Here is a 12,813-nt window from a genome sequence, read left to right as displayed (position 1 = left end):
GCTGTATCTTAGAGATGTTATGCAGAAAGAATCTGCTAGGCCTGGATGTGAGGGCCTATTCACAGGTATGAAGTAGGCAGTGGGGAAGGGGTTGGGGGAAGATTAGGAGCTCTGTTTTAGCCATGTCGAGCTTAAACTGGTGGCTAGATATTCATGAGGAGGTGTCAGAAACAGGATGCGCTTTTAGTCTGGACAGCAGGAGAGAGGTCTGGTACACAGCGGTAAATCTGTGAGTCATCATCAGCATGGAGAAGGTAATTGAATTTGTGTTTGCAGGTGAGATAACCCAGAGCTTCTCCCACTGGCAAAGGTACTCCAACTCCCCTAGAGGTGGTAACTATGTTGATGGGAGAAGCCCTCCCATGGACATTGCGCTGTCTCCAGCAGGGGTTAGGCTGATATAACTACATCACTCAGGGAGTTGGATTTTCCACAGCCCTGAGCTCCGTAGTTATACCAACATATGTTGGTGGTGCAGACCAAGCCTAACTCACTGGATCCTCAAATCAGACCAAAAAATAGAAAAACAAACAAACAAAAAACAAAGGGAACGAGAGAGGCAGAGCAAACCAAATCAATAAAAATGAAGACAAAGAGTCTGACATAAGATGCAGTTTTTTAACAATGTAGGTAATTAACCATGGGAACAATTGGCCCAGAGACATAATGGATTCTCCATCACTTGGATGTTTAAATCAAGATTGGATGTCATTTTCTAAAAGATGTGCTCTACCTCTACCACAAATTATGGACTTGATGCAGGAATTACTAGGTGAAATTCTCTGGCCCATGCTATGGAGATGTCAGACTCTTCTGGCCTTCACATCTATCAGTGTTTATTTATTCAGTGTTAATAAATGCAAAATAATGCATGCTAGAAAATATAATCCCAACTATACATATAAAATGATGAGGTCTAAATTAGCTTTTATCACTCAAGAAAGAGATCTTGGAGTCATTGTGGATAGTTCTCTGAAAACATCTGCTCAGTGTGCAGTGGCAGTCAAAATAGCGAACAGAATGTTAGGAACCGTTAGGAAAGGGATAGATAACAAGACCGAAAATATCGTATTGCCTCTCTTCAATACTGTATGCAGATCTGGTGGCCTCACCTCAGAAAAGATATATTGGAATTGGAAAAGGTACAGAGAGGAGCAACAAAAATTATTAGGGGGTGTGGAATGTGAGGAGACATTTAAAAAGATTGGAACTTTTCTGCTTGGAAAAGAGACAAATAAGGGGGGATGTGATAGAGATCTATAAAATCTTGACTGGTGTGGAGAAAGTGAATAAGGAAATGCCATTTTCTCTTTCACATAACACAAGAACTAGGGGTCACTCAATGAAAATAAGAGACAGGAAATTTAAAACAAATGGAAGTATTTCTTCACTCAGTGCACAGTCAACCTGTGGAACTCCTTGCCAGAGGATGTTGTGAAGGCCAAGATTATAACAGGGTTCTAAAAAGAACTACATAAGTTCATGGAGGACAGGTCCATCAATGGCTATTAGCCAGGGGGGTTGGGATGGTACCCCTAGCCTCTATTTGCCAGAAGCTGGGAAAGGGCGACGGGGGATAGATCATGTGGTGATTACCTGTTCTGTTTATTCCCTCTGGAGCACCTGGCATTGGCCACTGTTGGAAGACAGGATACTGAGGCAAATGAACCAGTGGTCTAATCTAGCATGTCTGTTCTTATATCCAGTGTAAAGCAAATCTTTTAGAAAGGCATCTAATGACAGTCTAAAGACCTGATGACAAATGCTGCCATTTCCCTTGGGAAGCTGTTCCAATGGTTTGCTACCCTCACTGTTAAAATGTCATCTAATTTGCAGTTAGAGTATAACTCATTAAATGAAACTGATCACTGAAACACTACATTTCCACAGACAAAGCCTCTGCCCATCTTTTGAGGAATCTACTGAAAGAAGTGGTTTGTCCCACCTGTGAGTGTTTCTTCAAGGATCCAGTGAGCACATACTGTGGACACAACTTCTGCCGAGTTTGTATCACAGCGTATTATAAAAAAACGGAAATGGAAACAGAGGAAGTTTTCTGTCCACAATGCAGGAAAAATATCAAGAAAGAGAATTTCCAGACCAACAGGCAGCTTGCCAGAATGGTGGAAAATATCCAGCAATCAGGGATAAAACCTGAAGACCTAAAAAAGCAGATAGCCTGCAGGGAGCATGAGGACAAACACAAGCTGTTTTGTGAAGATGATGGTGAGATTTGTGATAAAACCCAGGAGCATAGATCTCACACGCTGGTGCCCATTGAGAAGGCTGCACAGGAATACAAGGTAGGAAACATTATTTATTTCTAAATAGTCAGGAGAAAATAAATCACTGCAGGAGAAGTTTAATTTAAAAATGCCATGGAGTTTAGCCATGATGGGTAGGAGTCTTCTAAATATATTGGGTGAAATCCTGGCTCCACTGAAGTCAATGGAAAACTCCCAAACCTGGACCCACAAAAGTACATAGGAACCTAAGTCCCAGTTATAGGTGCCACTGCGATCCTCAGGGCCCCTTTATTTATCCAAAGTGGAGCAGCTTCAACAGGAGAGACTGAGGGAGCCCCTCCTAAGAACGGCCATACTGGGTGAGACCAAAGTTCCATCTAGCCCTGTATCCTGTCTTCCAACAGTGGCCAATGCCAAGTGCCCCAGATGGAATGAACAGAACACAGAATCATCAAATGATTCATCCCCTGTCGCCCATTCCCAGCTTCTGGCAAACAGAGGCTAGGGACACCATCCCTGCCCATCCTGGCTAATAGCCACTGATGGACCTATCCTCAATGAACTTATCTAGTTCTTTTATGAACCCTGTTATAGTCTTGGCCTTCACAACATCCTCTGGCAAAGAGCTCCACAGGTTGACTTAAGACTTTCCTCATTAGACTTTCCTGTAGCCCAGAGCTTAGAGCCCTCTCCTGAGAGGTAGTATTAGAACAGGGATCTCCTTTCTCATCATCAGGCAGAGAGAGGGGAATTGAACATGGATCTCTCACATCCCAGGTGAGTGCTCCAACCCTGGGCTACAAGTTATGAAGTGGGTGGCTCCTCCTCCTCCTCCTCCAGCTGTTTTGCGTGGAGTGGGGCAGGCTCATAACTCATTCCCCCAAGAAACGGCCTGGGTGTCCAACCACCTGATTCCAGGAGATGGGTTCCTGGTTGGGGGTCGCTGGCAGAGATAGGTGCCTCCCTGCAGCCTGGAGTTAGGTGCCTATCTCCCTGAAGGGGCGGGGCTTAGGGCACCTCTCATTAGCACTTCCCATTGGCTAGCTTAGGCAGCTCCCTCCCCGGCATGCTGGGGTTTGTGGATCTCAGTCTAAGGCGCCTGTCTCTCCCCAGTCATTGTACAGGGAGCCTAGCCCCTAACTCAGGCTTTGTGGATCGCAGTGTTGTTCCAGAGGTATTTTAGGTGCTAAAAAGTTAGGCATTGCAATGCTGAGAGTCACAATGTCCAAGTTCCTTTGTGGATCCCAGCCCCACTGACGTCAATCAGATGAGGATTTCACCTACTGAACATATTAGAACATCTCTGACTTGAAACTCTGCATGGCAGCCCCGCAGCCTGTGTAGGTTGTCTATGAAGGTTCTGACTATTGCTTAACTCCCCCATGGGCACTTGCTCTTACTATAAATTAAAGCAGCGATAATGCTTTGTACTTGCACACAGCACGCGGCTTCCCATCCCAGGCTTGCAGAGCCCCACACAGACACCAGTAGGTCTAGCCACAGAGCCCTGCCCTGTTCACCTTGCTTTGCACACAAGGATCTGAGGCACAGAGAGGTGACGGGCCCAGTTCTGCCCTCACTGTTGCCAGTGGGAGTTTATCCAGGGAGTTTAAGGGGAGCAGGATATGTGTGAGTCACCAAGATCCACATGAGGAGTTTGTTTGCCCAGGGTTAGTTCAGACAGAGCTGCAACTGGTGGAACCAGGTTGAAAGCCAGTGTGATGCTGGTGCTCCAGTGCTGTGTGCTGCAGCCCAAGGTGTGGGGTTCCCAGCGCTGGCGAAGGGGTCCCAGCCACACACCTTGGCACAAACACAATCCCTCCCTCCTAGGGAGTGGAGTTAGCTCCTGGAACAAGCACCACGTGCCAAGAGCACAACACTTTTCTCTAACCCAGACAGAGCCAGGCGCAGACCCAGGTCAGGATCTCTAGCAGGGGTTACACAGACTCCCTCATCCCGGCACAGCACACAGCTTTTCCCTCCCCACCCCCACACCTGGCTAGATACATGCAGACCCCCTGCCCCACACCAGTGCAATCCTCTAGCCCTTTGGGCCAGTCCAGCCTGTCTGTGGGCTCTGTTCTGGTGCTGTCATGCAATGTATGCACAGGATGGAGTGTCAGTTTCATGATCTCAGCACCAGGCTGAGAGTTTATATGAGTCCCCGCCCTTTTGCAAGCAGCTGCCTCTCCTCCAAGCAGCCCCCTCTGGCCCTCACCCAAGGCTCTTCCTTCTTCCTTTGATTTCCTTCCAAATTTCCCAATCTGGTCCTCACCACCACCACCCCGCAATGTCCCACCTGCTCATTGGCTCAAACCCTCCCTAGAATTGGAGTTAATTCTGTTAACTGGCACTCCCCCTCCCCCAGCCAATCAGGAAAAGGGTGGGGAGAAAGTGCTGTCTTGCCAGCTCTACAGGGGCTTCAGGCTGACCAGAGCTCTGAGGTGATGACTTCAGCTTCCTGGGAACTGTAGTAACTTCTTCTCTGTAGGTCGATGGGCAATGAACAGGTTCCTCCTTATGACACTTCTACTCCCTGAGCCCCTTCCACAAACCCCAGTGCTGAGCACCTCACCTGCCCCTGATTCTTGGACCTGTCTGTCTGGGGACCCAATTGGACAGCTCTGCAGAGAGTCCTGGGGTTACCCAGATCAGCTCTATCTGGGGCAGGGCTGGGGACAGAGCCCAGGTCCCCTCATTGCCAGGTCTAGGCTTGGCCACAAGGCCCGTCTGCCACCCGTGGGTGAAGAATCCCCAGAGCTGACTCACGGCAGCAGAATTTCCCAGGCATCTTTTTCCCCACAGGAGAAATTCCACAGAGACATTGAGCTTCTGAAGAAAGCGAGGGAGGAGATTTCAGAGCTGGAATTCAAGGAGAAGAATAAACCCAATGACTGGAAAGTAAGTGTCTGGGGTTTGGTTTAACCTCTCTCATTTAGGTGTTTTAAAGAATTTACAAGAGAATCTCAATAAAAATAGGCAACACGAGCATATCATTAAAACATATAAACCCAGTTCAGTATTATTATCAGACTTTAATTCCAGAAAATGTTGAGCCTGAGGAATATGGAGGGGAACAGAAGTGTAAAATTAACAAATCTTCATGACACTTAATAATGGGCTCATTTACACTGACTCAAAATGTAAATGAGGTCCAGATAAATCCATATTATATTTATCTGCATTTCTATTGCAGAAGCCCCTTCTGGATCAAGCCCAGTCGATCTAGCAACACCTAAGAAGGCAGAGGGCCAGACTCTTCCCTGTCTCACATTTTGTGTCAGCATTTGCACCAGGGCCAAGTCCGTGTAAAATGCTGCCATTCTGATTTAGTTGATTTTACACTGCCTGTGCTCACTGGGACAGCCCTGCTCTCGCTCGTACCAGCTTTACACTGCTATAGCCCCATTAACATGGATAGGGTTACCCCTGATTTACACTGGGTCAGTGAGAGGGGAATCGGCCCTAGTGAGTCCAGTGGAGTTGCACATATTTAGAGGAAGCCTTCCGACACCATGCTTAAGGCTGAAACACCATTTCAGTTTAAAGCTGCCATTCAAAGTGCTCTAAAATCCACAGGCATGCTCAGATTGTTTGAAAATTGCTGTTTGTTGAGGGACCAGAGCAGAATACATGGGGCAAATTTAGGGGCATTTGATCAAGAGGTTCTGGAGACTGCATCCCCCACCCCCACCCCATATGATGACTTGGTTTTTAGATGCTAATTCATTCCTTTTATGGACATTTTGCATTTCCTGATGAATATCTAGTGTAATGAAAGGATGGGTGGTGGGGGTTGCTTTTTCCCAAATATGAGTTTTGGTTTCGTAGTCTCAAGTGGGGGCAGAGTTAAAGATGTAATTGTTACTTGAAGGTAAATCTGGCCCAGATCCACAAAGGGACTTAGGTGTTACAACACCAAAGTTTTATACACCTGGAAAGTCACAGGCTTAGTAGCCTCAGCTCCCTGTACAATGAATAGGTGCCTCCTTTATAACATTTAGCCCAGTGGTTAGAGCATTCACGTGGGATGTGGGAGATTTCTCCCTGGCCTGAGGGGGAGGAAGCATTGGAACAGGGGAATCTCACACCTCTCAGGAGAGTTGTGGGAAGAGCGGGGGGAAAACAAGTTTCTTCTATTGAAATTGTTCCACTGTGTGTAAATACTTGTACAGTCATTGGGCCAGAGTGTAAATGAGAATGGGTCTATAGCCCAGTTGTTGGGGTATCCACCTAGGAAGTGGGAGACGCACAATCCAGTCACCCTAGCTTCACTGACTCTTTAATTCTTTACTCAGAAGTTATGGGCTTGATGCAGGAACCCCTCGGTGTAATTTTCTGGCCTGTGCCATTCAGGAGGTCCAGGGCCGCCCAGAGGATTCAGGGGGCCTGGGACAAAGCAATTTTGGGGGCCCCTTCCATAAAAAAAAGTTGCAATACTATAAAATACTATATTCTCGTGGGCAGTGGCGTAGCCAGGTTCTAACATCAGAGGGCGCGAACACATAAAAAAGGGCGCCATCCAACATATCAAATTACTAATTAATCCACTCCCCAACACCCCCTCGCTCCTTGTCTCCTGACTGCCCCCTCCTGGGACCTGTGCCCCTAACTGCCCCCCTAAGACCCTACCTCCTATTTGTCCCCTGACGGCCCTGACCCTTATCCACACCCCTGCCCCCAGACAGACTGCCAGGACTCCCACACCAATCCAACCACTCCCTGCCCCCTGACAAGACCCCCAATATACACCAAGACACACCCCATAATCCAAAGTGTGTGGGGGGGCAAGGGACCACGCACAGCTCCTGCCATTGAGGGTACATGGGTAGCTGCTTCTGCCCTAGCACCTGGATTTAGTGTTTAGCCAGAAGCCTTTGTGAGCAGACAGAGGGATACTGCTATCAAAGGGAGCGCTTGATTTTAGAGTCTGATCCAAGCAGACCTAGCAGAGAACACAACAAGAGCTCTGCCTCTGCCATCCCAGCACAGAGCCCATAAACAAGAAAGGCAGAGACGTGCTTAATACAGTGCAGGGGGTGGAGAGGGAGTACAGACAAGGGACTGGGCATGGAGATGGAGAGAAGGAGAAAGTGAGGAAGAAGGAGAATCCAGGACTGTGTCTCTGGAGGGAAGGCCTGGGGAAGGGGCATTCGGATACAGCATGTTGATGAGACCCTTGCAAACACAAGGGAAAGAAGCAGGGAAGGGATTGCGGAGGACAAGCGGGGCTACTCACTCAGTCTCCCCTGTGGGGCCCTGTGGCATTGAGTAGCAGGGCCCAGGAAATGAAAATCTCTTAACCACACAGAATCATTAACTGTTCCCAAATCCTCTTGTGCCATGGCTGCAAGCTTAGGAGAGCTTAAGCTGTGAGCTGCATGGACTTCCTCAATACATATTTCTTGTTCAGTGCCTCAAGCAGGTTTGCATTGTATGACCCTTATGAAAAGCCCAGCAGAGAAAGCTTGCAACTTTCCCAGCTCTTTCAGCAGTGGCTGGGGCCTTTAAATCACTCAGGCTGCATCTTCCAAATAAAATGCAATAATAATACAGCTCAGGCAAGCAGGCTGGGTGCAGTGCAGGCTGACCGGGCCATCTGATAGTACTTCACACTGAAGGCTGCTTTTATATGCTTGTGTTTTGCTGTTGGACAGAGGCCCAGACTTCCTCCCGTCTAACCCCCCTTGCTCCCTGACTGCCCCAGCCCCTCTCCCCACCCCAGAAAGTACCCCCCCAAACCATCCAACCCTCCTCTTGCTCGCTGACCGGCCCCCAGGACTCCCCTTACCACCACATAGCTCGAGCTGCTGGCTGCCTCTGCAGCCAAAGTTAAACAGTGCCAGCACGCAGGCCCCGGTGGCCAATCAGCAGTGCCGCACTCTGCATCCGGGGAAAGGGGAGTTGGGGGAAAATCCCGGACCTTTCTACCTTATTCCTACTAAGGTGCCACTTTGGGGGAATGTGCTCAGTGGGGGAGCGGCGGCCTCCCCTGCTACCCACCCTAGCTACACTCCTGCTTGTGGGGGCCCCTGCAAGACCTGGTGCCTGGGGCAAATTGCCCGACTTGCCCCCCCCCCACCCGAGTGGCCCTGAGGGGGTCAGACTAGATGATCACAATGGTCCCTTCTGGCCTTAAAATATGAATCTATGAACATTCATTCAAATCTAATGTACTTCACCCAAAATGGCCTTGTACACTTGATAATTCTGCTGATATTTATGGGTTGGTTGGTTTGTTTGTTCCTTTTTTATTCCCTAAAGGAAAAAGTAAAGTGCCAGAGACAGCGAATCTCATCTGAATTTGAGAAACTGCAGCTGCTTCTGAAAGAGGAAAAGAAACTCTTTCTCCAGAGACTGGCCAAGGAGGAGAGGGAGACTCTGAAGGAACTAAATGAGAATGTAACCAAACTTGCCCAGCAAAACTCCTCCCTTCAGCAGCTGATCACAGAGATCCAGGAGAAGTGTCAACAACCAGCCACTGAGCTGCTGAAGGTGAGTTATACAAAGTTCCCCTTTAGTTTCGATTTCCCACAGCCATGGAAACAAACACAGACTGTCCCTCCCACCCCCCATATTATCATTATTATTTACTGATTTACTATTTATTATGTAGCTCTGATGGCGGCCGGTGGGAGGCACGGGGGGGGGGACAGGAACGGGGATGAGGTGATCGGTGGGGACTGGCGCTGAGGAGAGGCCTGCCAGTGGGTGCTCAGCACCCACTATTTTTTTTCCATGGGTGTTCCAGCCCCAGGGCACCCATGGAGTCAGCACCAATGGGTAGAATGATCAAAAGCACTAAGTGACTTAGGAGCCCACATATCATTTTGACAAATGACTTAGGGCCAGATTTTCAGACTTATGTAGCTGCCTAGCGATGCAGATCAGCACCTTGTGAGGTTTTCAAAAGCATCAAACAGGTTCGGCACTCCGCTCCATTGACTGGTTTTACTGTTCCTGTCAGGGTAGCACCTGCCATGTGCTGGATGCTTTCTAGTATCCAGAAAGATGCATCCCTGCTCCTAAAACAAGGGTAGTCAATAGGTGGACCGTGGGCCAAATCTGGACCGCCTGATGCTTTTGAACAGACCCTGAAATATTTTTATTTATTTATTATCATTGTTATTTTGTTTGTTATTTCCTTTTGAGTCCTTATTACCTTGATCAAGAAATTTGGACCTTTACAAAAAAATTGACTACCCCTTCCCTAAAAGATTAGCCAATCAACGTTCCTAGGTTCTTACTTGGTGCCCATCACCATGGTATCAGAGCACCTCCCAACATCATCAAGTGTAGGCGTCAAGATAAAGATCTCTCTTCCCACCAGTCAGCAGGCCGGACTTTGTTATTGGTAGGGCAGTTAAAAAACACATTTTCACAGTAAGAGCAACACATTTTGTCCAGTATTTGCAGCCTCTAGAGGACAGTTTTACCACCACTTTTCACACTACAGTTGCTGTTTAACACCTGCATAAGCATGATTTAGACAGGGGCTTTTTCTAATCTTATGAGTTATTTTGGCAGCTCAGCACAATGTCTGGAAAATCTGCACAATATTTTTGTAAAAATTAAATTTCTCTTATTGTTGTTTTCAAATAGTTAATACACCATTTAGTGACCCCGTGCACCCTCTGGTATCATTAGTGACATGAGTCCTACACATGTCTGTACTTCTCTGGGATTGGAGTTGTGCATCAGCACCATTGTAATCATCCACCATTCAGCTAGTATTACCTAATTATAACAAATTTTAATGTAACTCAGAGCTGCAGGTGTTTTCCTGTCTGTAAAGCCTCAGGGAACAGAGAAAATTAACTGGCCATTCTGTGAACACAGAACAGCTGAACCGTACAACACTAACACTTCCTTATTTACTTTCTCTCCCATTAGGATGTAAAGGGCACCCTGCACAGGTGAGATTCCACATTCAGTTTACCATCCATTTCTATCAAGCCCATTGCAATGGTACCTGTGCTGAGCGTCTGTGTTCTCCTTAGGAGTGAGCAGGTGAGGCTGCAGGAACCAGAGCTCAGTGCTGCTGAACTGAAGGATGCATACAGAGTCCCTGGTATGATGGAAGTGCTGAGGGAATTCACAGGTAAGTTAACACTAATGCAGCAGGGCTCTCTACCTTTTCCTATCTGCAACCTGAAAAGCATCCATGTTTTCCCAGTCCTAAATCCATGTGCCAGGTTCCTCTGGGCCCTTTCAGCCAAAGGTACTAAAAGTGCTATGATATAAAGAGGCCAATACATTAATACTGGGCCTCCTATGGAGAAGGGGGCACTTACATTCAGAGACTCTGCCTTTGATAATTTAACATTGAAAAAGCCTGTGAATTAAATGTACCAACTCCTGCAGTGGCGTTGGAACAATTTGTATAGTGGGGGTTCTGGGAGCCATTGAACCAAACTGTAAACCCTGTCTATGATGGAAACCACTTCAAGCCAGAGGGTGCGGCAGCACCCGCAGTGCCCCTGGTTCCAGCACCTCTGCACTGCTGGTGAAAATCCCATCACTGCTTGGTCCCCAGGGGCTTTGAGCTGTTAGCATGACAGATTGTTCAGAAAGGGAACAACACTTGGCTCTTATATGGAGTTATTCAGCCACAACTTGCAAAGTGCTTTACAAAGGAGGAAGTTTTCATTGTCCCAGCATTCCAGAGGGGGAACTGAGGCACAGAGACACGCCCAAGGTGAGACCAGAGCCAGGAACAGAACTAAGTGTGACGGGTTCGGTCACAGAGACCCCCTTGGGACTGTCACCTGATGTGCTGAGACTACCTCTGAGCCCGTTTTTCCTGCCAGCTTCGGACTCCAGAACCCTGCCTTGTTGAGCCAGACATGCTAGCCTGCTGCAACACAGACTCAGGTCTGGTCCACTCCCGCAAAGTTGCAAACTTTAACCAAAAACTGCTCAGCAAGTCACCTATCTCCAGCACCCAAACACCTAGTTCCCAATGGGATCCAAACTCCAAATAAGTCCATTTTACTCTGTATAAAGCTTATACAGGGTAAATTCATAAATTGTCGGCCCTCTATAACACTGATAGAGAGATATGCACAGTTGTTTGCTCCCCCAGATATTAATCACTTACTCTGGGTTCATTAATAAACATAAGTGATTTTATTAAGTATAAAAAGTAAGATTTAAATGGTTTCAAGTAATAACAGACAGAACAAAGTAAGTTACCAAGCAAAATAAAACAAAACACGCAGATCTAAGCCTAATACATTAAGAAACTGAATACAGGTAAACAGGACTGGCTCTAACTTTTTGCCGCCCCAAGGAAAAACAAACAAACAAACAAAAGCAAGTGCCAGTCCGCCGTAACAACCCCCCAAGTGCCACACTGCCCCGCCGAAACAACCCTCCCCAAACGCTGCCCCACCATGCTGTAACAACTCCTCCAGCGCCTCCCTGCCCCGCCGAAACAACCCCCCCCGAGCGCCGAGCCGCGCTGGCCCGCCGAAACAACCCCCCCCAAGCACTGCCCTGCCGCACTGTAACAACCCCCCCCCCCAGAGCCACGCTGCCCTGTCGAAACAACCCCCCCAAGCGCCACCCTGCCCCATCGAAACAACCCCCCCTGAGTTCCACGCCGCCGAGACAACCTCCTCCCCCAAGTGCCGCCCGGCCGGAAAAAAACAAACAAAAAAACCTTGAGCGCCGCCCCGCCGAACAAAAAAAAAGAAGAAGAAAAAACAACACCAAGCGCCGCCCTGCCACCCAAAGATTGGCCGCCCCTTACAAGGTGCTGCCCCAAGCTTGGTCGGCGGGTGCCTGGAGCTGGCCCTGCAGGTAAATCTCACCCTCAGAGATGTTCCAATAAGCTTCTTTCACAGACTAAAAGAACAGGAGTACTTGTGGCACCTTAAAGACTAACCAATTATTTTAGCATGAGCTTTCGTGAGCTACAGCTCACTTCTTCGGATGCATAGAATGGAACACACAGACAGGAGATATTTATACATACAGAGAACATGAAAAGGTGGAAGTATGCATAACAACAGGAAAAGTCTAATGTTGTTATGCATACTTCCACCTTTTCATGTTCTCTGTATGTATAAATATCTCCTTTCTGTGTGTTCCATTCTATGCATCCGAAGAAGTGAGCTGTAGCTCACGAAAGCTCATGCTAAAATAAATTTGTTAGTCTTTAAGGTGCCACAAGTACTCCTGTTCTTTTTGTGGATACAGACTAACACGGCTGCTACTCTGAAACCTTTCACAGACTAGACTCCTTCTTAGTCTGGGCCCAATCCTTTCCCCTGGTACAGTCCTTGTTAGTTCCAGCTCAGGTGGTAACTAGGGGATTTCTCATTACTGGTCGCCCCCTTTGTTCTGGTCCACCCCCTTTTATAGCTTGGGACAAGGCAGGAATCTTTTGTCTCTCTGGATCCCCAACCCTACTTCTAAATGGAAAAGCACCAGGTTTAAGATGGATTCCATTATCAGGTGACATAAACATAAGAACGGCCATACCAGGTCAGACCAAAGGTCCATCTAGTCTAGTATCTGTCTACCGACAGTGGCCAATGCCAGGTGCCCCAGAGGGAATTAA

At 47.7% G+C, this 12,813-nt stretch overlaps 1 protein-coding gene across 1 annotated transcript in view; it reads left to right on the top strand.

Moving 5' to 3' along the window:
* The first annotated feature begins 245 nt into the window (after positions 1-245).
* LOC123346787 (E3 ubiquitin-protein ligase TRIM39-like) overlaps positions 246-12,813 on the top strand; it is a 30,450-nt gene continuing 17,882 nt past the window's right edge. Inside the window, exons 1-6 of the mRNA XM_044984247.1 lie at positions 246-276; positions 1,891-2,303; positions 5,052-5,147; positions 8,511-8,741; positions 10,140-10,162; positions 10,247-10,347. Coding sequence (XP_044840182.1) covers positions 246-276; positions 1,891-2,303; positions 5,052-5,147; positions 8,511-8,741; positions 10,140-10,162; positions 10,247-10,347 — 895 coding nt within the window. The remainder of the gene's footprint in view (positions 277-1,890; positions 2,304-5,051; positions 5,148-8,510; positions 8,742-10,139; positions 10,163-10,246; positions 10,348-12,813) is intronic.

The sequence above is a fragment of the Mauremys mutica genome, chromosome 12 (genome assembly GCF_020497125.1).
Source record: "Mauremys mutica isolate MM-2020 ecotype Southern chromosome 12, ASM2049712v1, whole genome shotgun sequence".
NCBI lineage: Eukaryota > Metazoa > Chordata > Testudines > Geoemydidae > Mauremys > Mauremys mutica.
The sequence above is the reverse complement of the archived record's forward strand: the minus strand, read 5'-3'. Positions and strand labels throughout refer to the sequence as shown.